Source organism: Vitis riparia, chromosome 11, assembly GCF_004353265.1.
Source record: "Vitis riparia cultivar Riparia Gloire de Montpellier isolate 1030 chromosome 11, EGFV_Vit.rip_1.0, whole genome shotgun sequence".
NCBI classification, from domain to species: domain Eukaryota; kingdom Viridiplantae; phylum Streptophyta; class Magnoliopsida; order Vitales; family Vitaceae; genus Vitis; species Vitis riparia.
Window position 1 is genome coordinate 12373642 of NC_048441.1, and position 26503 is coordinate 12400144.

Below are 26503 nucleotides of genomic sequence, written 5' to 3' on the forward strand. Positions count from 1 at the left end.
ATAGTAATTTATTTTATTAAATCTCAATCAATTTTATAATGTTTTTTTAATAATTAAATTGAAGAAAATAACAACACTCTTACAAATTCAACATTTTGTAAAATATGCTAAAAGATGAGCTCAAATGCATGAAGTTCCATTTTGTAAAATATAGATTAAAAAGTCAAGTATAATTAATGTTTCCCGGGTGAACAAATCAACCTAGGACATGGACTTTTTATTTGTTTGATGTCACGATGAGAGAGAAGTAGGAAATACGTGAAGCATTTTAGTATTTCTTAATAATAAAACATTGTTGCCATATATCACTACATGCCATCTCTCTCTCTCTCTCTCTCTCTCTCTCTCTTTCTCTCTCTCTCTTTTGGACAAACCCGGTATTTTAATCAGTTCCCTCTAGCCAAACACATCCTAGCTAGAGAGTATTGCTGAAGAATAATTTAGCCAAGAAAAAAAGAATCTCAATTGGCAACAAGTTAGCATGGTTATTTTAATAATTGGGAGAGAAATCAATTGGTTTACTTATTTGAAGTACTATTGAATTGAGAGATATCTTCTCCTAAAATATTTTCACATTAAAATTTCGACAAGTTCACTACTTGCATCACTCCACAAATCAGCTAAAACAGCCACAAGGCTTATCATATGAGCTGTAGATCAGGTACGACATGCTTCTGATCAGAGAAAGTTAATCATCTGTTTTGCCTCTTCTCTTCAATGGCTTTCAACACTAGTTTCTTCCTTCTCTTCTCCCTTCTTTCCCTACTCCATCTCCACACCCCCATTGCACAAAGCGTTGTGAAAGCCGCCTACTGGTTTCCAGACAGCGGATTTCCTCTGGCTAGTATCAATTCAACCCTTTTCACTCATTTTTCTGCGCATTTACCTATCTCAATCCCAATACCAATCAACTTATAGTTGTCCGTAAAGACAGAAATGCATTCTCCAACTTTACCAGAACTGTCCAACAAAAGAACCCTTTTGTCAAAACCCTTCTCTCCATTGGTGAGGAAGTGCTGCGGCAATAAGTTCCTAATTAGTAAACGTTGTTTTTATAAAGAATATTGTATAAGATATTTCCTAAATTGATATATCATATGGAATTAGAGAAATTATTAAAAATATCTTTATAAATTATTTAGGCTACGAGGGAAAAAAGTTATGAGATGGAGATGAGTCTTTAAAGACTATATAAGATGGATAGAGATATAAGAAAAAATAAGAGATAGATAATGGAATAAAAGGGCTCGTGATAGGGTATAGATATAAGAAAGTGGGAAATATGAGATATTTGAAGAACTCAATAATTGTATCTGGTTTTATATTTTGTAATATTCTTTATTATATAGTGGAAATATTTTATTTTATCTGTAAACTAGATATGATTGGTCAAACCACATTAAAACCTCATGTACCATTATATTGATTATTTTATCTTTATGTTCTTGAATTAACCTTATTAATATGTATCAAAGCTTCCATGGAACAACAATAACAAAGACCCAATACTCTTCCATGACAGGCCGGGCAAATTCACGTACAACTTTCATCAATTCTTCAATAAACTTGGCCAGGTTATGTAATTTTCATGGCCTACACCTGGATTAGGAGTACCCAACCACGGCCACAGATATGAAAAACTATGGCGTCCTCCTCACTGAGTGGCGAGCTGCAGTTGCTAATGTGTCCAAAAAACCCGGCAAGGCACCATTAATTCTAACAACAGCAGTTTACTATGCACCCCGAATTGAGACATTGGGTTAGCCTGTTAACTCAATGGCAGCGAGTCTGGACTGGATCAATGCAATGGCCTATGATTTTCATAGCCCAAATTTCTCGTTACTGACACGTGCCCCGGCTGCACCGTATGATCCAGGGAATCAATATTATAACAGGAATTATGGGATTGTAGCTTGGATTCAAGCTGGTTTGCCTGCAAAGAAGATAGTGCTGGGCTTTCCCTTCTATGGCTACGCATGGAGACTGGTGAACGCTAGTAACCATGGTCTTTTGGCTCCAGCTAATGGACCGGCTACGGCTGGAGATGGGTCGATGGGCTACAACCAGATAAGGCAGTTTATAGAGCAGAATGGGGCTGTGAAAGTGTTCAGTGCAACCATGGTTGGGGACTGTTGTTATGCTGGAACAGTTTGGATCGGTTATGATGATACTCAAGAGTGTTTCCACTAAGGTCTCATATGCTGAGGTTGAGTTTGCTTGGTTAATTGCATGGCACGTCGGGGTGGATTACAACTGGGTCCTCTCTTAACTTGGATAGTATGCATGAATCCTTCAGGTAAAAATATCTTACTCATTTTTATGTTTGTTTAATTAAATGGATTTTCTTACTAATACGTATCATATATATATATTCATAACTTAGTTTTCCTTTAAAATCTATGAAATATGCACAATATGCTAACTTGAATCTATGAAAATAGCAATTATTCTTAAACGTAATTCAACATCCTGCATTTTGAAATAAAATAATGTGTGAAATATTAGGATAAATCAAATATGTAAAGAGTAAGGATTGTTTGGTAAACGTTTTCAACAGTTTTCTGTTCTTCATAACAAAAAACAGGAAAATAAGTTTTATTAACTAAAAACCGTTTCTTGCTTTTAAGAGTGGAAAATAGAGTATTTCAAATCACATTTTTCAATTATTTTATACTATTTTCACTTATTTTCTAAGAATTGTTTTAAAAAATAATTATACAAATAAATAAAATGATTAAAAATGAAACAGTAGACAAAAAAAAATAAATTAAAACATATTTAAAAATATTAAAAACAAGTTAAAAACATTTTAAATTTTTAAATATGTTTTTTTTTTTCTATAAAATATTAAAAAATAATTTTCAAAAATTGTTTTTCAATAACTCTAATTTAATAAATTTGCTTTTGTTTTTATTTTCTTTTAATTTTGTCTTCTTTTATGGTGTTTTAAAGACTTTGCTCCAAATATATACTTTGATTTTCAATCGATGCTTATAATAATTTCCTGTTTGTTTTTTTTTTTTTTAAGTCTTCAGTAAGTGTTACCTATTCTTGTTTGCTGTTTGAATTGAATTTTATTGATTTCAAGATACTTTCTTTGGATATGAAAAAAGTTATTTTTAAAAAATTTTATTAGAAATTTGGAGTACACTTTTCCACCGATTTTAAGATAATTTAGATAATAAATAAATAAATAACAAACGCTACCTTAGTATTAAACAAAAATAATTATCAAGTTAATTTGGATTAAAATCCTAACAACAATATTAGTTTTTTTTAAGACTTATGATCTGTTTGGTAACTGTTTTCCAAAACAATTCTAAAAGATATTTTTTAAGAACAATTTTTGAAATTTTTTTTTTGATTTTTGTAGAACAAAAGTCTGTTTGTAAATATAAAATGTTTTTAACTTGTTTTTAGTATTTTTAAATATGTTTTTTTTTAAAATTATATGTAGTATTTTATTTTTAATCATTTTACGTATTTATATAATTATTTATTAAAACAATCCTAAAAAAAATAAATAAAAATAATAAAAAACAACTAAAAGATGTTATTTGAAAACATCATATTTTCTGATTTTAAAAACAAAAAACATAAAATAGTTTTTTTGTTTTAGAGAACAAAAAACTATTCTAAAAAATAATTTCCAAACAATCCCTTAAATTTTCATTGTTTTTATTTTTGTTTCTTCTTCTAAAATCATTTCTTCTCCACTCTTAATACAATTGTTTTTATTGTTCTTGCAGCTTCGCAGACTTGGAAGCTTAAATATGAAGCATTGAATCCATTGATAAGTTATTCAAGAAAATAGAAGAATAATATTATTTCAATTATGAAATGTTGTATTTTGACCATTTTCTACATGCATAAAGGCAAATAAGGAACCGTCTCTTTAATTTCTGCTCCTAATTTTTTAATGGGTGAACAAAAGTTTATACCAAATTTACTCCTAGGATGGCCACTATATGTAATTAGCTTGTTATGACTTGTGAGCTAACTTCAAATAACTTTCCACGAATTACTGTCCCATGAGCGATGGATAGGATACCCAAGGAAGAAGGAAGGCACCACAAACATTTCATTTTTCATGGAAGAGAAATGGAAACCAACTCACCGGTCAATAATTTTTAGGTTGATTTGAGAAGAATGAAAATATCAATTGTGAAAGATACATCAATAATTTGATTTTACGGATATATCTAAAAATATTAACAAATATTTTGTCATATATTACTAGGTCGAAAATCAATTAAAATGAATAAAAATTTAAAGAAAATTTCTAAAAAAATGGTAAATAAGAAATAATATATATATTCAAGTTTTTTTTTATAAAAAAAACCCAATATATGTATAATATATATTTGTGACATTTTATAATAATAATATATCGAATTTAAAAACACATCAAATTTAAAACTAATAGGAAACACATAATTTGCATTATATTGAGTACATTATATTAAAATGCAACGCATAACTTTACTTGTTCATGTTCTATAAAACCCAAAAACATGCAATGATGTAGGATGACCGTTGATTTTTAATCACTTTTATGTTTTCCGTCTGTTATGTTTGGTTTAAAAATTGTGAGAAAATGAAAAGGAAAGAAAAAATTGAGGAAAATAAAAAATAGATTAAAAGCTAATAAATTATTTTTATATAATTTTTTAAACTCATTTTACTTATTTTTTTTTTAATTATATTAAGATTATATAATTTTAAAATACATAAATTTTTAACTAATTTTAATTATATTTTATTTTCTTTTATATTTTTATAATGAAACTAAGAATATCATTTTCCTTATTAGTATTTTTTCTTTCCTTGGTATTTTCTGCGAACCAAACATAATCTTCATGTTTTCTTCCCTCTTGCCTTTTCTCTTTATTTTATTTCCCTGATATTTTTTTTAAAATTTTTTGAGAATCAAACATAACCTAAACTGATGAGTGTCCCAATTTGAAGCAATATGTGGAGAAAGGTAAAAAATGAGAAATTAGAAGAGTTAGTAAGCAAAGAACTTAAATGGGAGAAAATCAAGATAAGGAATAAAGATTATAACAACCATAGCCACAATGAATGGAGGACCTTTGATCATATGAAATAAAAAACAAAAGCTCAGAGAACCATGAAAGCACAGAGACGAGCAGAGAATGACCTCCCAAGTGGTCGCTCCTATCACTTGCGATTACATGCCACATAATCAGCTCACATTTTCTAATCTTGAGTTATGACAAATCAAAAAATCGTCATTATAGCCCTTTACTTATTACACTGAGGGTAGCCAATTTTAAGGTGTGGCGAGTGCTAATCGACCCTGGAACACAACTGACCTTTCATGTCCACCCGCATAGGAATAATGATACCAAGGAGATCATGATCCAATACAAGTATGGTCCCTACTTGGCTTAGATGGTATGCTTGTCGATCCCATCAGGGAAATCACTTTACTTGTAACAGTGGGGCTGGTCACTTGTCCCACTTTATCCGTTGTGGTGGACAAACCCTCTATGTATAAGATCATCATGGGGTGACCATGGGGTCACGACATGTAGGCAATCTCATACTCAAGCCATCGTAACATGAAATTCCCTACCAAAGAAGGAATGTACGTCCTATGGGGAGATCAAACTATTGCTAGGTCATGGTGGAAACTAATTATTTTTGACAACTGGAACCTCGTCAATGTCAGTAAGTTGACGTTAGGCAACTTGCGATGCTTTTACACTAGGAAAGATCTGTGTGAGTCAATACAAACGTCAAAGACGGGCAACGTATACGTGTTCAAATTGTAAAACATGTTTGGGAAATGGAAAGGCCCCATCCTTGACGGCAGAAATTTGTTCCCACCAGTGAAGGAATATCCTAGACTTTTCTGGCCTTCCACCAGGACTCGACCCTCCTCTGCATCAATCTCCTTCAGCGTTTAAATGAGATTAATCAATTTTCTGTAGCACAGCTTATTTGAATGAAAGATTTTTACACATCAATCTCTAAATCAAAATTCAAACTAGCTAATTTTTACTTGTTTCTTGACTTCCACACCCTAATTTTAGTCTACCACGCCAAATCAAATTCCACATTGTTGTTGGTCTGCTAGTCAAGTACAAAGAATGGCAATAGACACAGGGCTTGTTATCGTACCAAGCAAGATAGTTATCCACCCCTCTTCTTCAATGGCTTCTAATTCTATTTTCCTCCTCCTCTTCTCCCTCCTTTCTCTGCTCCATCTCCACTCCTCTGCCGCCCAAAGCTCCGTTAAAGCCGTCTACTGGTTTCCAGACAATGAATTTCCCGCATCCAACATCGACTCCACCCTTTTCACCCATCTTTTCTGCGCATTTGCAGATGTAGATCCCACCACCTACCTGATGAGCCAAGAAGATCGCAACGTGTTCCTAAGAAAAACCCAAGGTTCATAACATGATAAACATGCAGAGAAAGTAGGATGATCGTGCAAGGAGCTGTTAGAGATTAATTGCTAGCATAGTTCTATTAGAAGACTTGGTCTGATGTCTGTTAGCTATTATTATGTTATTTGAATAAGTATTAGCTATTTATTTGTTAATAATGGTTGAGTCCTTATTTTCAGTAGTTATGGTCGTGAGAGTAGGAGAAGGTGGGTTTTTCCTTGTATATTTAAACTATTTTAGTATGCAGCAAGAAGAAAAAGGTCATTCAAAAATCCAAATATTGTGGCTCGTTCTTGCCCTAAGAAGAATTCTGTTTACTGATTATAGTAGCTTTGATTGGGACCTATCATTGGTATCAGAGCTCGGTTACTCTGATGGCAACTAACAAGGAAAGAATAGAACAATTGGAGGTTGGGCTAGGAGGACTTCAAGACGGAATGAGTCGAATGGAACTTGGTCTGACTGACAAGTTGCATCAAATGGAGGAAACCATCCACAGGCTATCAGAAGCTTTGCTTTCCAACAAAGAAGGATCCAGTAGCAATACCAACGATCGTAAGGGTCGTGTCCGCAACAATAGAGACAACTCTAAGGAACAAATGGAAGGGGGACAACAAATGTTCTTATCCAAGTTGGCCAAGCTTGAATTTCCAAGGTACTCTGGCAACGATCCAACTGAATGGTTCAACAAAGTGGACCAATTCTTTGAATATCAAGGCATCCCAGTAGCGCAAAAGGTGTCATTGGCGTCATTTCATCTTGAGGGTGAAGCTAATCAGTGGTGGCAGTGGTTACGCCGCTCCTACAGTGAAGAAGGGAAAGAAGTGGCGTGGGCAGATTTTGAAGAGGAACTCTGGGCTCATTTTGGACCTACAGAGTGTGAAGATTTTGATGAGGCTTTGTCAAGGGTGAAACAGATGGGCTCACTACGAGACTATCAAAGGGAGTTTGAAAAGCTAGGAAATCGGGTGCAAGGATGGACACAAAAGGAGTTGGTTGGAACGTTTATGGGTGGTCTTAAGTCGGAAATTGCCGACAGCATCCGGATGTTCAAACCCAAATCATTGAAAGAAGTAATCAGCCTGGCACGAATGAGAGACGACCAGCTAACTCGCCAACGTAGATTCACACGACCTTTGCAACCCAATTAGTCGCAGCCTGACTTTTCTACTCAAATGAAATCCAAGCCAACACCAACCATGAAACGTCTCACTTGGGAAGAAATGCAGAAAAGGTGAGCACAAGGCCTTTGTTTCAATTGTGATGACAAATTCACCGCGGGTCATAAGTGCCGAGGACCGCAACTCTTGTTGTTGGAAGGGAACTCCATTCCAAATAAGGAATATGATATAGATGAGGAGATCGAAGAACCCGCTATCAACGAACAAACTGAACCCGAAATTTCCTTCCATGCTCTAACTGGATGGTCAACCCCCAAGACCATGCGGATTATAGCTAAGATTGGGCAGCATGAGGTGGTTGCCCTCATTGATAGTGGTTCCACACACAACTTTATTAGTGAGAAAGTAGCCGACATGTTGCACTTACCTGTGGTTCCAACCAAGCCATTCACTGTTAAGGTGGCAAACGGAACACCATTGAAGTGCCAAGGGAGGTTTGAGCACGTGCATGTGATACTTCAGGGTATTCCTTTCTCTCTTACTCTCTACTCTTTACCACTAACCGGGTTGGACTTGGTGCTAGGTGTACAATGGTTAGAACAATTGGGAACAGTTGTATGCAATTGGAAGAAACTGACAATGGAGTTTCAATGGGAAAATCAGACACATAAGCTACAAGGGACAAATACACAAACCATTCAAGTTGCATCCTTGAAAGCTGTTTCAAAAGAATTACGACAAGGAAGTTCTATGTTCGCAATCTGCCTGCAATCAACATCAAATGAAGTACAACAAGCTATCCATCTAGACATGCAACAATTGATTGAAGCATTCGAGGACATTTTTCAAGAGCCAAATCAACTACCTCCAGCAAGAGAGATTGACCACCGAATTATTTTGAAAGAAGGAACCGAGCCCGTCAACGTGAGACCCTATAGGTATGCCTATTTTCAAAACGCTGAAATTGAAAAACAAGTTCATGACATGTTAAAATTGGGGCTTATAAGAGCAAGCACTAGTCCTTTTTCATCTCCTGTTTTATTGGTTAAAAAGAAAGATGGAACGTGGCGTTTTTGTACTGACTATAGAGCACTTAATGCCGTAACCATCAAAGACCGATTTCCAATTCCTACAGTTGATGATATGCTAGATGAGCTCCATGGGGCAACTTACTTTACTAAACTCGATCTCAGAGTTGGCTACCATCAGATACGGGTACATTCTCCAGATATTCCTAAAACTGCTTTCCGTACTCACAATGGTCATTACGAATATTTGGTCATGCCTTTTGGTCTTTCTAATGCACCATCTACCTTTCAAGTGATTATGAATTCTATATTCCGACCACATCTCCGCAAATTTGTGTTAGTATTTTTTGATGACATTTTGATTTATAGCCCCAATTGGAACATGCATCTTGAACATGTTAAACAAGCTTTTGAAATATTAAGGCAACACCAATTCTTTGTTAAAATCAGCAAGTGTGCATTCGGCCAATAAGAGTTGGAGTATTTAGGTCATATTTTGACTCCGCAAGGCGTACAAGTAGATCAAGAAAAAATTAAAGCAATGTTAAATTGGCCACGGCCTACTAATATTTCTGAATTGCGTGGGTTCTTAGGCCTAACAGGTTACTATGGGAAGTTTGTTCGTAACTACGGCATCATTGCTCGGGCCCTTACCAATTTGTTGAAGAAAGGACAATTCGCGTGGACAAAGGATGCCGAAACAGCCTTCCAAGCACTCAAACAGGCTATGACTTCAACCCCTACACTTGCTATGCCTAATTTTAATGAACCTTTTGTCATTGAATCTGATGCTTCCGGAGATGGGATTGGTGCGGTTCTAACCCAACAAGGAAAACCAATAGCCTTCATGAGTCGCGCCTTAGGAGTGTCTAAACGATCATGGTCCATCTATGCTCGTGAAATGTTGGCCATTGTTCACACCATCCAAACTTGGCGACCATATTTGTTAGGACGAAAGTTCTATATCCAAACAGATCAAAGAAGCCTCAAATACTTGCTAGAGCAACGAATAACAACACCGGAGCAGCAAGAATGGGTGGCAAAATTGCTGGGATATGATTATGAAATCACTTATAAACCAGGACGGGAGAACTCAGCAGCAGATGCACTATCAAGAGTGGTAAGCAGTCCTAGTCTTAATGCTTTATTTGTTCCACAAGCTCCTTTATGGGATGAAATCAAAGTAGAGGCTATCAAACATCCATACATGGACAAAATTGGCAAATTGGCAACGGACAGGCCAGGTGCTCCTTACACATGGCGAAATGGGCTAGTGTGCTATAAAAATCGAGTGGTGATACCCCCAAACTCTCCGATAATCAAGCAATTATTGCGAGAATTCCATGATTCTCAAATCGGGGGCCATTCAGGGGTGTTACGGACATACAAAAGGCTTGCACAACAATTTTATTGGCCATCAATGTTTCAAATAGTGCAGGACTTTGTCTCTTCTTGTGATGTATGCCAACGAGTTAAATCTGAAACTCTTGCGCCAGCGGGACTCTTACAGCCATTGCCCACTCCATGTCTAGTATGGGATGACATTACAATGGATTTTATAGAGGGGCTGCCAACTTCCAACGGCAAGAATACAATCTTTGTGGTGGTAGATCGCTTGAGTAAATCAGCACATTTTTTGGCCTTAGCCCATCCTTTCACCGCAAAAATGGTAGCTGAAAAATTCGTTGAGGGAGTAGTCAAACTTCACGGCATGCCCAAATCCATCATTAGTGATCGGGATCCAGTGTTTATGAGCCAATTTTGGCAAGAGTTCTTCAAGTTATCAGGCACACAATTGAAAATGAGTTCTTCCTACCACCCGCAAACGGATGGGCAGTCCGAAGTCGTCAACCGATGTGTCGAACAATATCTTCGCTGCTATGTCCATCACCAACCACGAAAATGGAGTTTCTTTCTTCCATGGGCAGAATTTTGGTACAACACAACTTACCACGCATCAACAGGAATGACACCATTTCAAGCTTTGTATGGGCGTCTACCCCCAAACATTCCACACTATCTGATGGGCACAAATCCAGTTCATGCAGTCGACCAAAATCTCGCCTCCAGAGATGCAATATTACACCAACTCAAGACCAATTTACATGCTGCTACCAATCGCATGAAACAGGTGGCTGACTCCAAACGGCGAAATATTGAGTATCAAGTAGGCGACATGGTCTTCCTTAAACTACAACCGTATCGACAGCAATCGGTATTTTGTAGAGCTTCTCAGAAATTGGCAAGTCGATTCTATGGTCCTTATCAGATAGAACAACGAATTGGCAAGGTAGCATATAAATTAAACCTTCCAGAAGGATCCAAAATTCATCCCATTTTCCATGTTTCACTGCTGAAAAAGAAATTGGGTGAGCCCAACAATACTATGGTTGAATTGCCTCTTACTGATGATGAAGGAGAAATTGTCCTAGAACCTGAAGGAATCTTGGATACACGCTGGGTTAAGAGAGGCTCACGTATTTTTGAAGAAAGCCTGGTTAAATGGAAACGACTACCACTCGATGATGCTACGTGGGAGGATACTCAAATGTTGCGGGATCGCTTCATTAATGTGAACCTTGAGGACAAGGTTCCAGTGCAAGACAGGGGTATTGATGAGCCAAGAAGATCGCAACGTGTTCCTAAGAAAAACCCAAGGTTCATAACATGATAAACATGCAGAGAAAGTAGGATGATCGTGCAAGGAGCTGTTAGAGATTAATTGCTGGCATAGTTCTGTTAGAAGACTTGGTCTGATGTTTGTTAGCTATTATTATGCTATTTGAATAAGTATTAGCTATTTATTTGTTAATAATGGTTGAGTCCTTATTTTCAGTAGTTATGGTCGTGAGAGTAGGAGAAGGTGGGTTTTTCCTTGTATATTTAAACTATTTTAGTATGCAGCAAGAAGAAAAAGGTCATTCAAAAATCCAAATATTGTGGCTCGTTCTTGCCCTAAGAAGAATTCTGTTTACTGATTATAGTAGCTTTGATTGGGACCTATCACTACCAAGTTACTGTTGCATCCCAAAACACAAATGCATTCTCCACCTTCACCACGACTGTCCAACAAAAAAACCCTTCTGTCAAAACCCTTCTTTCCATCGGGGGAGGAGGTTCGGCAGACATCAAGAACCACTTCTCTTCCTTGGCTAGCCAGCCTAATTCACGGAAAACTTTCATTGATTCTGCAATAAACTTAGCAAGGTCTTATAACTTCCATGGCCTAGACCTCGACTGGGAGTACCCCGCCACTGACACCGACATGACCAACCTCGGTGTACTCCTCAAAGAGTGGCGTGATGCAGTGGTTGCCGAGTCTTCAAACTCCGGCAAGGCAACATTACTTCTAACTGCAGCATTTTACTACGCACCCAAAATTGAGTCACTGAGTTACCCTATCGACTCAATAACTACAAATTTGGACTGGATCAACGCTATGGCCTGTGATTTTTATGACCCGAGCTGGTCCCAAGTGACGCGTGCTCCGGCTGCATTATACGACCCGGAGAGTCAATATAATGGGAATTATGGGGTTGTAGCTTGGATTCAAGCGGGCTTGCCTGCCAAGAAGTTAGTGCTGGGCTTTCCCTTTTATGGCTATGCATGGAGGTTGGTGAACGCTGATAACCATGGTCTGTTTGCACCGACAAAAGGAGAGGGAACAGGGTCTGATGGGGTAATGCTGTATAAGCAGATAAAGCAGTTTATGGCGCAGAATGGAGCTGCAACGGTGTTCAATGCAAGCATTGTTGGGGACTATTGCTATGCAGGAACAACCTGGATAGGTTATGATGATATACTCAGAGTATTTCCACCAAGGTCTCGTACGCTAAGGGAAAAGGGTTGCTTGGTTACTTCGCATGGCATGTTGCAGCGGATGACAACTGGGTTCTGTCTCAACTTGGTTAGTACTCTTAAAAAATTAACTACAAATTTTTTCAGCTTTTAAGTAGTCTAAGTTTGCAATCTAGACATGGTCAGACCTTATACAGAGAAACACATCTAGGAATATCATTCATATGTTCTGTACAATAAATCACATACCTAATATAGTGGTTTCTACTGTGTTTTTGCAGCTTCACAGACATGGGAAGCATGAAGAAAGAACATTGCACTCTATGAGATCTTAAAAAACGTACTATTATGAGATTGTTCCAGAACTATTACAACGGTTCATCAATATTTTGTTATCTATAATAAGAAAAATAAGGAATAAACTCTTTGGTTTTTGTTAATATTTGAATATTTTATGCTGCACTAATTTACTTCCCATCTGTTCATTATAAGAACAATATTCTGCAGAGCCTTTTTGTGATATTTGGATAGGGGAGAGAGTCCCTACCATTGTATAAGTATGCCCTCCTTTTAGTCATATAAACGCATTGTGTAAATGCATTTTAAAGTTACGAGGAGGAGACAATATTTACACCATTGGGTATAGGGTTGTTACAATTCTTTCATTGAAAATAAATTAACTTTTTCCCCTGCCATTATATCTAAAATGAAATTTTCTGAAAAAGTGGAATAGTTACGAAATAGTTGTGAAATTTTAATTACATCCCATTGATTCTTCCTTTGAGAACCCAGCCCAAAATGCTCGTAGAGATCAAGAATTAATCCCATGTATATTAAATACAAAAGAAATTACCAAATTCTAGCAGCTTTTCATTTTCTCATTGTTCTTCATCTCTCTCAGATTTCTCCACAAGTACCTCCCACTGGCCATGTCCACAAAACCCCAAAACCCATCTCGAATCATCTGAAAATCAAACCATAAAAACTCAAACAGACTACCACACAATCCCCCAGGAAATCAAATAAACTATGTAAGTTCTACATACCCTTTTGAAATTGAGTTCTTGCTTATCCTTAGATGGTACATTTCCCAGATTGGAATCCTCCAAACTCAAGCCAGTTTCCTGAGAAGAGCGAACCGTCCTCCATGCAAAATACCCGGCTAAAACTGCTGAGAAGAACACCAAAATGAACCTCAGAGGACACATCTTTCTCTCCCAGAGATGGAAGGGCTCTCTTTGAGCTTGAAGGTCCTAGTCAAAATCTGGGTTGTTTTCTCTAACGGCCGGCAGACAGGGTTTCTGAGAATGCAAGGGATGAATCAATGGGAACCAGAAGAATGGGGGGTTTGCTTGTTTTAGGGTGTTTAAAAATATAGAAAGCGCGTTTTGGTAATGGATGAAGGAGTTGTATAGTATGACCTCTGCTTTGTTTTTTTTACAAAGTCAATTCTCCTACATCTGTCTGTTTATGGTCAGGGAACAAAATAGAAGTTTATTGAGGGGCTGGGATCATCTCATAGGTCCAAAGTTGACCTGATTGGAAGATGATGACCGTCGGATTTGAGTACATGGCCTATCGGGCACCGACCCTTGCATGTGCTGCATGATTGGAGGCTAGATAGACCTTGACTTAATTTATTTATCTATTATTTACATGACTCTAATTGATTGTAAGCACATGGTACAACCAATTTGAAATAAATATATCGATTAAAAGAATGTAAACAAACATTTTAGAAAGAGATGCACTGATTTATTTTTATGTTTTGTATTATTCTATTCGTTTTTTTATATATATATTTTTTCCTTTTCCTTAATATTTTTTTTTTCTTAATACTTATGAAATATTCGATAAAACTTAATACTTATTACTTAATGATTTAAGTTAACTTTAACACTTATTATTTAATTTTTATTTTAAGTATTAAAATTATTTGATAAAATTAACTTAAAACTTAATCTAAATTATAAAATTGACATATTTATCTTCATAAATTATAATTAGGTCAATAGAGATCAAGTAATAATAGAAGTCGTAGAGTATTCAAAGAAATCGTGAAAGTAATTATGATAAATAAAAGGATAAAATGAAAATATAAATTTAAAAATAAGTTAATTATTTTTATTTATTACTTAAAGTTGTTTTTAAGTCACACCATTAAGTTATTAAGTCATTTTAATTTATTGAATTGGTTCGCCAAACACTCACTATGACTCAATGGTAAAGAAAACAAATCTCTTCATGATAGAATTTATTTTTAGCCATAATGGCTTATAGTTTTTCATCTTATATGAAGTGGAAATGGTCACCTTATTGTGGTTTATTAGTTGCAATTAATGGGCTTTTTTAACTTTTACAACTAGTTTAAAAAATAATTCTTAAAAAAATTAGTAGTTTGGAAAAAAAAAATTCTTAAAATATGGTAGTTACAAAATTATTGATAAATCTACGATATTTTTTTGCCACTTTGAAAGGTGTTTTTTGAAGAGACACCTTCATTTTTTTTATATCCATGATATTTGCCAAAAAAGGTATCTCTTTAAAAGACACCTTTCAAAATTTCATAAAATTGAATTTATGCTAAATATGTCTCTTCAAAAAATATATTTTTTAACCTTTTTTATTAGTCATACAAATTATAAAAAAAAAAAAAAAATTGAATTTATACTGAAAAAATATCATTTCCATAATACCATAAAATCAAATTTATATTAAAGGTGTCTCTTAAACAAATACCTTTCACAATTTTCATATTGGTCACAGAAAAAAAAAAAATTGAATTTACATTGAAGACGTGTTTACAATTCTACAAATTTGAATTTATACTAAATATGTCTTTTCAAAAAACACATTTCATAATTTTTATATTAGTCACCTATGAAAAAAATTAAATTTTTTTTTCTAAAAATGTCTCTTGAAGCGAAACCTTTCAATGTAAATTTAATTATAGAATTGTAGAAGGTGTCTTTTGAGGAGATACCTTCTGTATAAATTCAATTATTTCAATGAAGAACTAATACGAGGATTGTTGAAATTATATGTTTCTTAAGAAGACATTTTTAGTGTAAATTTAAATTTTTTCATTATACCATTAATATAAAAATTGTGAAAAAAAAACATCTTTTTTAAGATGCATTTTTAATATAAATTCGATTTTTTAGAATTATAAGGAACCATGAACGATAAGATGGTGTTCATGTGTTAATGAGATATATGGCATCTTCAATATTCACAAAAGATAATCCAGAAGATGGATGTGGAGACTAAGACGATGGGCCGGGCCTCATTCTTTAGGCCCATTTAGTCTCCAGATCGACCCCTTCATATCTGGCTCCGTCTCTAAATTTAGGGCACAACTTTGAGGAGAGCCTCTCTCAGTCTCACACCCAATAGGGTTAGGAATAGGGTCTGTGAGCTTCTTTTGTGAAGACTTACTACGAAGATTTGTTACTTTTTGAGGTTTTTTGGCGAAAATTTAGGGTTTCAGTTTTGTTGAATGGCTGCAAGGGCTGAATGCAAAAGGGCAGAGTCATTTCATTCTGTGGCTCTGAAAAACTTGTAGGTTCTCTACAGGGTGCCCTGCTATTCCAGCCCTATACAACAAATTTTTCCGTGTTTTCTCGGGAAAATGATGGCATCATAGTACGGGTTTTGTGCTTCTTGGGTTGTCTTCGGGATGTGTTTTTTCCTCTCCTAGCTCCCCATTTTACCTATCCACGAACCCGCCTCCAAACGCCATTACATCTTTTTTTCCCCCTTGGAGTAGGCTATTTCTACACGATCTGTTTGGTATGCTGAGAAAAAGGTTGGTAAAAATGACACTTGAATTTCCTAGAGTTTTTGTATTTGATGAAGAATTTTCTTATGAAAGATTTTTCAGAGAAGTTCCTGTCATCAATGGGATTGTCTCACAAATGGTCTAAGGTTTTGTTCTTTTGTGCTAGAAAAAGATCAAAGAGAGAGGCCTCTTGAGGCCTCATAGAAGATATTATTAATCTTGATAAATCGAGAGATTGAAAATCGTTAATATGGAATACTTTGACTCTTCAAAACCCAATCTTATATCAGTCCCCGAGAGAGAAAGAGGGTTGAACCGTTGGGATATATTTGGTTGTTTACAGTCATGTGAAATGCAAAACGGGGTTTTTGAGAATGATGGAACGGGGTTTTTGAGTTTGACACGAGGAAAATGTCAGAATTGTAGGTGGGGTTGGAAGGGGGGGTCTCCGCCACCGGTGGCGGAGCCAGCAGGTTAGATCAGGGGTAGCCTTGAAACAAATACGAGTTGTCATTGTCAGGGGCTTTAGCCCAATGGTGGGGCAATGACCGGCCCAAATTCGACGGTACTAGCTGGCTCTCTCCGCCCTCTCGCCTGCTGCCATGTGGCCCCTAACGAGAGAGGCAAATTGGAAAAAAAACAAAAATTGGCCTTTATTGACATCTTCAGCAAATTGAAAAAAAAAAAAAAAACGTATTCCAACCTTATAATTTTCCCATATGTAATGAAAAAACCTTTTACGATATTCCAAAAGGAATTGGAAAATTCTGATGGTTAAAATTAATCACTAAGAACATGGTAGGAGATGAAAATTTTCACTGAATTTACATTGTGAAACAAGGTTACGTCTCTGGGTCACACTCCAGATCGCTACCCCAGACTCCAGTCTCCACGTGGCAGATCGGCTTCCAATATTCCCAGGGCCAACGCAATTAGGGCGGTTGGTGGGCCAATGCAACGTCATACAGCCGAGTATGACTCATATTTTCCATCAGTTCTCCCATGAAAAATATAGGATTTTTGGTCTCTCCTCTTAGTCTATCAATCCCAGCGTCACTCCTACAGGGCGTCCGTACCTACAGGGTTCCCTAAAAGTCTTCAACGACTAACAGTAGTACGCTACAGTCCACAGCCAACAAATTTTGTAAGACCTGTGTTTTGGTTTAATGTCTATGAAGTTTCATAGTTAAGGTTGCTTTCTTCCATGGCAGCCAGAATTGTCAGCTTCCTTCTTTTCTTTCTTGCTTTCGGATTGCCCTATTCACATGGAGAAACTTGGATTAAAGCTGGTTACTGGTATGCCGGTAGTGAATCTCCAATTCCTGATATCAATTCTGGGTTGTTCACTCATCTTCTTTGTGCTTTTGCTGATATTAACCCTACCTCCTACCAGCTTTCTATATCTTCTTCTGAAGAACACTACTTCTCTACCTTTACCGACATAGTCAAGCGTAGGAACCCTTCTGTTGTAACACTTCTGTCCATCTGGGGAGGACAAGGGCCCACGGGTTTGTCCATCTTGGGTGAAAGGGTGAACTCTTCCATGGTGTCTTTGATGGTTAGGCAGCCCTCTTACAGAAAATCTTTCATTGAATCCGCCATGAAAACAGCTAGACTTTACGGGTTTCATGGCCTGGACCTGTTTTGGCTTTGGCCTAACACCGAGTCTGATATGAAGAATATGGAAGCCCTCCTGGATGAGCTGCGGGCAGCTGTGAAATTGGAGTCTAGAAATTCTGGTAAGGCACCACTGATATTGACTATGGCTGTTCATTATGTGCCAACTCTCTACTCAGTGAGCTACCACATTGAGGCAATACAGAGGAACTTGGATTGGGCACATATTCCAGCATATGACTATTATTTGCCTTCAAGGGTGAACTTTACACACGCCCATGCTGCTCTGTATGATCCATTGAGCAATGTTAGCACTGATTTTGGTATTAGGGAATGGATCAGTAAAGGGTTCCCTGCTAGTAAGCTGGTTTTGGGGTTGCCTTACCATGGATATGCATGGACACTTGTGAACCCTAACCACAATGGCATTGGCGCACCCGCTTCAGGTATAGCCATGACAGCAGATGGATCCATGAGCTATAAATACATCAAGTGGTTCCTTCGAAGTTATGGGGCTACTTCAATGTACAATGCTACTTATGTAGTGAATTACGTCACTATTGGAACAACTTGGATTGGTTTTGATGATGTGCAGGCTATCAGAGCTAAAATTTCTTATGCCAAGGAGAAGAAGCTACTTGGTTACAATGTGTTCCAGGTTAGCAATGACGACAATTGGGCGCTTTCTCAGGCAGGTTAGTAATGGTTTCTGATTTATTCGTCATTTTCATCTCTTTCTATCAATTGGTCAAGAAGGTATTAAGGGACCAGCCTGAAACTTGAACCAGAGTCTGTGTTGGTTTGGTGGGTGGCAAAATTGATCTTCATGGTTTGCTCATAAGATGCTTCTCTTAATGCAGTAACCTTTTGAGTAAAGAGAACAACAATAAGACATCCTTGTATTTTTCCCATTAAAATTATCTTGGAAACTATAAGAGCAGATGGTAAAGATCTCTTCATGATTCATTCCCATTAATGTGATCAATTCTGTTACAGCTCAAGATGATGACAAAGATCATCACAAGAAGGAGGGATTATTGGTAAAAATTCTGGTTCCAATTGCTGTACTTATTCTTGTAGCAGGCTCCATAATGTGTTGTTACTCACGAAGCAGAGTACTCAAAGCAATAGGTAACTTTAGTTAACCGTAACCATGAGAACATTTTTCCCATTTTATATGATATGCAGAGACTAATGTTTTGTCAAAATTTTCCCATTCTGCTTACAGGGACCAAGAATTTAGGCAAAATATCACTACTTGAAGTAGGAAGCAAATCATCAGGTGTTGAAAATTTTAACAGTAATGCTCCTAATCTGCGAGTATTCAGTTTTGCTGAGATCAAAGAGGCTACAAATAACTTTTCCTTTGAAAATAAGCTTGGAGAGGGTGGATTTGGGCCTGTTTACAAGGTACTATCTGTAACTATTTCTTTATGTTTTCTCTTAAGATATTTGGAATGGTCTTGATAGGGGGAGAACAGGAAATGTAGGAAAAGGAATTAGGGAGCTCCTCGCCCGATTACTGATTTGACTAAGTATGCTCTTTTTTCAGTTAGATAACCTAGTTATGATTCATTAGAACTAGAAACAGGAGGGAAATTCCACGCACATCTTCAACTTCTGCTATAGCTTTGTCCATGTAGAAAAATGGTTTGAACCAGTAAAACAAAGTGAGCCACAGAGCAAGTTATCACCCTAGGCCATGACCTACACTATTACCCCTCTGCCAACTCTTTCAAGGATAACGGAAAGAAAACACGGAAAATTGAGGTGCTGATTGAGAACATATTAGCCCAAGCTGACTGCATCACAAAGTGAAAGTAGATTAAGCATGTCCATTCATGCTCCCATGTATGCATACTAGCACTACTAACCATGGGTGCTGATTTTGTTAGGGTAAATCACAGAAGGGAGAGGAAATGGCAGTGAAGAGGCTTTCGAAAACTTCTAATCAGGGAGCAGAGGAGTTCATAAATGAGGTTACACTTACAGCCAAACTGCAACATGTAAATCTAGTTAGGCTTCTGGGATTTTGCACGGAAGGAGAAGAAAAGATGTTGATCTATGAGTACATGCCCAACAAAAGCCTGAATTTCTATCTGTTTGGTCTGCAACCTTTTCTGCTCCAACTACAGTTAACAAGATTTTCCTTAATTTCCACATGTCCATTGTGCTCCTTTTTTTCTATGCATTATAGTTGAAGTATTCTGAACTAATCCTTCATTTGTTTTAGATCCTACTAGGCGCTATCTTTTAGATTGGACAAAGCGCATCACCATCATTGAAGGGATTACTCAAGGACTTCTCTACCTCCAAGAATACTCCAACTTCACTATAATTCACCGGGATTTGAAAGCTAGCAACATTTTACTGGACAGCGAGATGAAGCCCAAGATTTCAGATTTTGGCATAGCTAGAGCTTTCCAAAAGGATGAACATGAGGCAAGCACAGGCCGGATTGTAGGAACGTAGTAAGTCACTAAGCCCTCTCACCCTCAACTTTCAGTGCTATAACATGATTCATCTTAATTTCTTAAGTACTTGTATTTTTGGATGATCCATGCAGTGGCTACGTTCCTCCTGAATACGTTCGAAGAGGGATATACTCCATGAAATATGATGTTTATAGCTTCGGAGTTCTACTCCTGCAGATAATTAGTAGCAGGAGGAATTCATGCACATATGGCTTGAGCCAAAACCTAAACCTTCTAGAATATGTAAGTCACTTTACTGAGCATTTCCACCATTGTTGTACGAGATTTAAATCATTATAACAGATGATGATACCAAACTGTTGCAGGCATACGAGTTGTGGAAAGAGGGAGAAGGCATGAGGTTTATGGACCCATCACTAGATGACTCTTCTTCGTCTTGTAAACTCATGGCATGCATGCAAGTAGCTCTGTTATGCATCCAAGAAAATCCGGACCATAGACCAACAATGTTGGAAGTGTCTTCAATGCTCAAAAGCGAAACTGCAGCCATGTCTGCCCCTTTAAGGCCTGCTTTTTCAATCAAAAGTAATGAAGATAAATTATCAGTCAATGATGCCACCACTTCTTCGCAGCAAAATATATTATCAGTCAATGATGCCACCACTTCTTCGCAGCAAAATATATTATCAGTCAATGATGCCACCATTTCTGATTTGGTACCACGGTGATGGTGCAGACTGTCCTAATATGAAGAAATGATAACTTGTGATTTTGGGTATCATGTGTTGTTATTAGCCTCAGCTCCCGATAAGATTGTAAATGTTTATTACTTATTTATTGTCACTTGTCAGTAATATATGATTTTCTGGGAAACCCGAGGTGGAATTGGGAATTCAAAAGGCGTAAGGATAGGGTTGGACTAATTCTCATGAACTTCTCATCTATTGTGGGACCTTAGAAAATGCTGGACTTGCATTGAACACGGCCACCTGCTCATGTTAATTAGCTCATGATGTCACAAGGTAGCAGACGTAGACAACCCAACTGCATGCTCTCTGGTGAGGTTCTGGGACCTTTCACTTGATTGAAAAATAAATAATAGTTTAAATATAAATAATTTATTATTAAAGTATATATTTTTAATTTCAATAATAAATTTTAATTTAATAGTTTTTAATTAAATTTGAAAGTAAAAAAAATTATAATTGAAATCTCAGTTAGCAACTATGGTTTAAAAGTATACTATTATTTCGATAAAGATAAATTTATCATAATACAAATAAATTAATATCTTAAAAAACAACAAATTAAATATCTTAAATTAATAAATTATACAATTTTATATATTATTTATATGTTATATAAGTTTATTATTTTAAGATTATTAATTTTTTAATAAATAAAATATTCATTTATAATATCTTTTATTTATCAATTTATGTTTGTTGGAGTAATACTAGATTCTTAAGTTTAAATATAAATAATTTATTATTTAAGTATTTTTTTTTTTAATTTCAATCATAAATTGTAATTTAATAATTTTTAATTTTAAAAAAAATTAACTAAAGCCTCAGTTGGCAACTGCGGTTTTAGTTAAAAAATGAAGCATCAATTACCAACTGAGGATTCAGTTTAAAAATGAAGCCTCAGTTGGCAACTACAGCTTTAGTTCAAAAATGAAGTATCAGTTGTCAATCGAGACTTCAGTTTAAAAATGATGTTTTAGTTGGCAATTGCGGCTTTAATTCGAAAATAAAATCTCAGTTGTCAACTGAGGCTTTAACTAAAATGATGAAAAAAATGTATTTTTTAATTACATGATGCCTATGTGGCATCAAAGAGGTCAATTTGAACATAAGTTTTAAAAAGTAGTTAAATGTTATATATTTTTTTAATAAATGAGTCATTTTGACCCAAAACTCCATAGAATGGGCACGAGGGACTAGTAAACAGCGGTCCAAGGATACAAGTCATCACATAGAATATTAGGGGGAGAGAGTTAGAGAGAGAAAGAGAGAGAGAGAGAGCAAGCATGTGAATGGATCGAAATGTAAGACTTTGTCTTATGTTAGGCTATGAAATTTCAAACCTAGACTTCAGATATTTAGCCAAATGAGGTTAGGTAGGAACGACTTTAGATATCTCTTCCGTATTGTTCATCTTCTATTTGCTTGGTGAAGTTTCCAGCCTACCAAACCATCAGCCATGAAATTAAGGGACCTGCATCCCATTAAATGGGGTAGTTATTTGAAATTTAAGATCACAATTGTTAATTTTGAAGGCCATCAATGTAATATGTACATGCCTCCAATTGCCAAATAATCTGACTATGGGGAAAATGATCAAATTATGGTTGTTCAAAGAATTTGAAATCCTCCGTGTAAAATGGTATGACCACGTTAGTGTGACTTCTAACACCTGTTAACTTAATATTCTTAGGATTTGTCGAACTGGAACCTTCTTCTTCCCTAGTGGTTCTGATTGGGATAGAAGAGCTTGAAGCTCTAGAGGGTTCAAAATCTGAAATTCTAGGCTGCTAGAATAACGAAAAGAGTTGGAGAAAATCAGATCTCCTCCTCCATCAGGATATTGAATAATCTGTTCAATCCTTTCAGATATCTACTAAATGGCTGGAACGGCATTAGCAAAATGCCAATTTTTAGGAAACTCAACCTCATTCCACTTGATTTTCATGGGGACTATGAAATTGGACTTGTTTATCAGATATGAGTGGAAGAGAGTGGTCTCTCCCTTTGGACTAGTGCACAGTGCTCCAGATCCAACGCTTGTGGTCATGCTCTTATATGCAAACCTAGTTATGATGGAAACAAGACTGTTTCCTTTCTTGAACTTAAAGTTATGGGTCTTAACATGAAGGACAACCGAATCTAAGATATTGGCATCTCTTAGTCTAACTGTGAAGTTAGGGAAACACTAGAAGTAAATAAGGCCATCATTCTGTCCAGCTTGGACTGCACCTATAATAAAATCTCGATAGTCGAGATGTTTATTATCTCTTAGGCACATGACAATAGAGGTGTTTAAACCTAATCTTATCAAAGGCTTAGCTGCAACTTGAATCATACCAAAGTGTATAAAGTTGTAGTGGTCTTTCTTATGCTTCTCAACAGACTTACTATCTAAGAGTCTTATGACTTTATCGTCTTGTTTTAAACTTACTAACATTTCAAAGGTTCTAATGGTGTAGTCTGTGAAGAACTTAAAGATTCATTTCTTATAAATTTCTTGATTAGATACCTTGAGTAACTTCCAATCATCTAAATCATTTTGGATCTTAGGATAATTAATATCTTCACTGTTTACAATAGTATCTTGAGAATCAGTGGATCTCCTAGACATGGTTCTGAAAATCGAACTCATTTTAGGGTTTTAATTTAGAGCCTAATAGCATATTGACAAACCTAATGAGACGTCTCCCTAGCCCCTTACAACCCTAACAAACGCCTATCCACGGCTAACAACAGGCTCAACCCGACAGGGATCGCACTCCTCGACACACTACTACTTATCCTAGGATAGCTCAAAACACCCAAAACAAACCCAACTTCCCTTCACATGGCTCTGATACCATAGACACCCAGGACAAGGTTGTATGCAATGAAAACATGAATTATGCCAAAATTCAAAACAAAGAAGAGAAATCAGAAAATACACCAGATAAATAATAAGAAATTTAAAGAGAATGAACCACAAACTTTTAATTACATAAATTGAAAACCATCCATAATATGAGGTATAATGGAAACATAAAACATACTTATATAATATTACATAGCTTAAAAATCATCCATGATAGGAGGTATAACATAAAACATACTTATATAAGGAGATAAATATCTTACAATGGGAGAAAGGAGGAAAGCTTTGAAGAAAGCTTTAGGCTGGAAGGCTTACATGATGAGAGAGAAAGAAGAGAGAAGGGAGAGTATAAACTGGAAATGAAAAATGAGAAATGCTTACAAATGAGGATCAAGTCTCCTTAAATAGCCAAAAAGAGAATATTAAATAGTACCAATCAGGAGACAAAACACTATTTACTTTTTGACCAACTGTTGTGAATAGTTAACTCGTGCATGAATAGTAAAAGTGAACAATAACATTTACTGTAACACTTTAGACTTTTCGACAGGAATCTTACTTTCGACTGAGTGATAATGGCTGACAGACAGCATTGGACTGTGGAATCACATGCATGTGAGTGTTTACATTATTTTTGAAATAATAAACACCATGTGTCTAATTTGCAAGTTCGAAAAAAAAAAATTAATAATATTTTATGAGGTATTTAAAAAGTATTTATTATATGTTCTATAAATTTGAAAAAATATAATATTTGATGATACCTAATTTACAAGTTAGAACAAACAAATAATACTAATATTTTATGAGGTGTTTAAAAATTATTTAATATATATGAGAAATAATATAAGTTTGAAATAAAGAATCATACTTATTGTATATTATGTAATTTTTCAACATATTTAAAAAATATTTATTATATATTATGTAAGTTTTTTTTAAAAAAAAAATTTGATGAGGTATTTAAAAGTTATTCACTTCAAAAATCATTTGGCAATAATAATTTTTAACCATTTTTCATATTCAATTTGATGAAGAAAAATGATTCAAGTTTATTCCACTATTAAATAGGTGAGAGAATGGTAAAAGAGTCAAAGAGAGAATGAGAAAGGTGAGATGATTGGTTAGTTTTTTCATTTAATATAGTCAAGGGTATTTTAGGGATTTTTTAAAGACAATATCCTTCATATTAATTTATACTCTTTCATTGGGTTTTGAATTTAATTATGAGTGATGGAAAGACCTTACTTCAATTACCCAACTTAGTTGGATTGAAAACACAATTCTCCCTAATTTATTTATCTATTATTTACATGACTCTAATTGATTGTAAGCACATGATAAAACCAATTTGAAATAAATATATCAATTAAAAGAATGTAAACAAACATTTTAGAAAGAGATGCATTGATTTATTTTTATGTTTTGTATTATTCTATTCGTTTTTTTTTATCCCGAAGCCTTTATATTTTTTCCCTTTCATTAATATTCTTTCTTTCCTTAGTACTTATCATGAGGGGATATTTAATAAAACTTAATCTTATTACTTAATGATTTAAGTTAATTTTAAGTTAAGTTATATTTAAATTGTTGACTTAAGACTTATTATTTAATTTTTATTTTAAGTATTACAATTGTTTAATAAAATTAACTTAAAACTTATTCTAAATTATAAAATTGACATATTTATCTTCATAAGTAATAATTAGGGCAATGAAAATCAAGTAATAATAGAGGTCGTAAAGTAAGCAAAGAAATCATGGAAGTGTCTCTTCAAGAAACGTTTTTAATATAATTTAATTTTATAAAATCATAGAAGGTGTTTCTTAAAGAGACATCTTTAATATAAATTCAATTTTTTTCACTATACAACTAATATGAAAATTGTAAAAAGTGTCTTTTTAAGAGACATTTTTAATATAAATTCGATTTTATAGAATTATAAAATGTGTCTTTTAAAAGAGATATTTTTAATGTAAATTTATTTTTTAACATGCTTTATTGATATAAAAATTGTGAAAGGTGTTTCTTGAAGAGACACCTTCAATGTAAATTCATTTATTTTGAATGTGTATCATTGATATAAAAATAATGAAAGGTGTTTTTTCAAGAGACACGTTTCAAAGTGGCAAAAAATATTGTAGATTAGGAGTATAAATTAACGAAACCAATGTGTACTAAGATGAAATCAAGATACAAAAATAATGAAAGGCTATACGTGATACAGATAAATAAGATTCTGGTAAAAAATAAGAACTGAATTATATATATAGCACCACTTGATGGGTGGTGTTCAATGGATATTGAAAAAGCATATTTCAATAAGAAACCATGAATGATAAGATGGTGTTCATGTGTTAATGAGATATATGGCATCTTCAACATTCGATGGACGTGGAGACTAAGACGATGGGCCGGGCCTCATTCTTTAGGCCCATTTAGCCTCCAGATCGGACCCCTTTGTATCTGGCTCCGTCTCCAGATTTAGGGCACAACTCTCAGGAGAGCCTCTCTCAGTCTCTCACCTAATAGGGTTAGCAATAGGGTCTGTGAGCTTCTTTTGTGAAGACTTACTACGAAGATTTGTTACTTTTTGAGATTTTTTGGCGAAGATTTAGGGTTTCAGTTTTGTTGAATGGCTGCAAGGGCTGAATGCAAAAGGGCAGAGTCATTTCATTCTGTGGCTCTGAAAAACTTGTAGGTTCTC

General features: G+C 35.4%; 2 protein-coding genes and 2 pseudogenes across 5 annotated transcripts; 3 read left to right on the forward strand and 1 right to left on the reverse strand.

Annotated features, from left to right (window-relative positions):
* The first annotated feature begins 717 nt into the window (after positions 1-717).
* Positions 718-2269, forward strand: LOC117924766 (annotated as a pseudogene).
* Positions 2270-6179: 3910 nt separating this feature from the next.
* Positions 6180-12920, forward strand: LOC117924961 (annotated as a pseudogene).
* LOC117924960 lies at positions 12902-13695 on the reverse strand. The gene is made up of 2 exons (XM_034843711.1): positions 13410-13695; positions 12902-13327 (listed from the first exon to the last, which is right to left on the reverse strand). The coding sequence occupies exons 1-2, from the start codon at positions 13569-13571 to the stop codon at positions 13223-13225; spliced, it is 267 nt and encodes an 88-aa protein (XP_034699602.1). The 5' UTR covers positions 13572-13695; the 3' UTR covers positions 12902-13222.
* A 2046-nt stretch (positions 13696-15741) lies between these two features.
* LOC117925370 (putative cysteine-rich receptor-like protein kinase 35) lies at positions 15742-21119 on the forward strand. Of its 4 annotated transcripts, none has more exons than XM_034844373.1 (8): positions 15742-18456; positions 18758-18892; positions 18990-19171; positions 19657-19867; positions 19995-20232; positions 20328-20478; positions 20562-20832; positions 20875-21119. In XM_034844373.1, exons 1-8 carry the CDS (start codon positions 17349-17351, stop codon positions 20922-20924), a joined length of 2346 nt encoding a protein of 781 aa, XP_034700264.1. In that variant the 5' UTR covers positions 15742-17348; the 3' UTR covers positions 20925-21119. The 4 variants fall into 4 exon arrangements, with proteins under 4 accessions (XP_034700264.1, XP_034700262.1, XP_034700263.1 ...); XM_034844374.1 differs by having other exon boundaries at positions 18099-18207; positions 18357-18456; positions 20562-21119; XM_034844371.1 differs by having other exon boundaries at positions 20562-21119.
* Positions 21120-26503: the final 5384 nt, after the last annotated feature.

Bases quoted from the DNA above. Each gene is read 5' to 3' on its own strand.
- LOC117924960 (XM_034843711.1), bottom strand. From the start codon at position 13,571: ATGTGTCCTCTGAGGTTCATTTTGGTGTTCTTCTCAGCAGTTTTAGCC. The intron at 13,328-13,409 runs GTATGTAGAACT...TTTGATTTTCAG, and splicing joins AAGAACTCAATTTCAAAAGG to ATGATTCGAGATGGGTTTTG.
- LOC117925370 (XM_034844371.1), top strand. From the start codon at position 17,349: ATGGCAGCCAGAATTGTCAGCTTCCTTCTTTTCTTTCTTGCTTTCGGA. The intron at 18,893-18,989 runs GTAACTTTAGTT...TTCTGCTTACAG, and splicing joins CAGAGTACTCAAAGCAATAG to GGACCAAGAATTTAGGCAAA. The intron at 19,172-19,656 runs GTACTATCTGTA...TGATTTTGTTAG, and splicing joins GATTTGGGCCTGTTTACAAG to GGTAAATCACAGAAGGGAGA.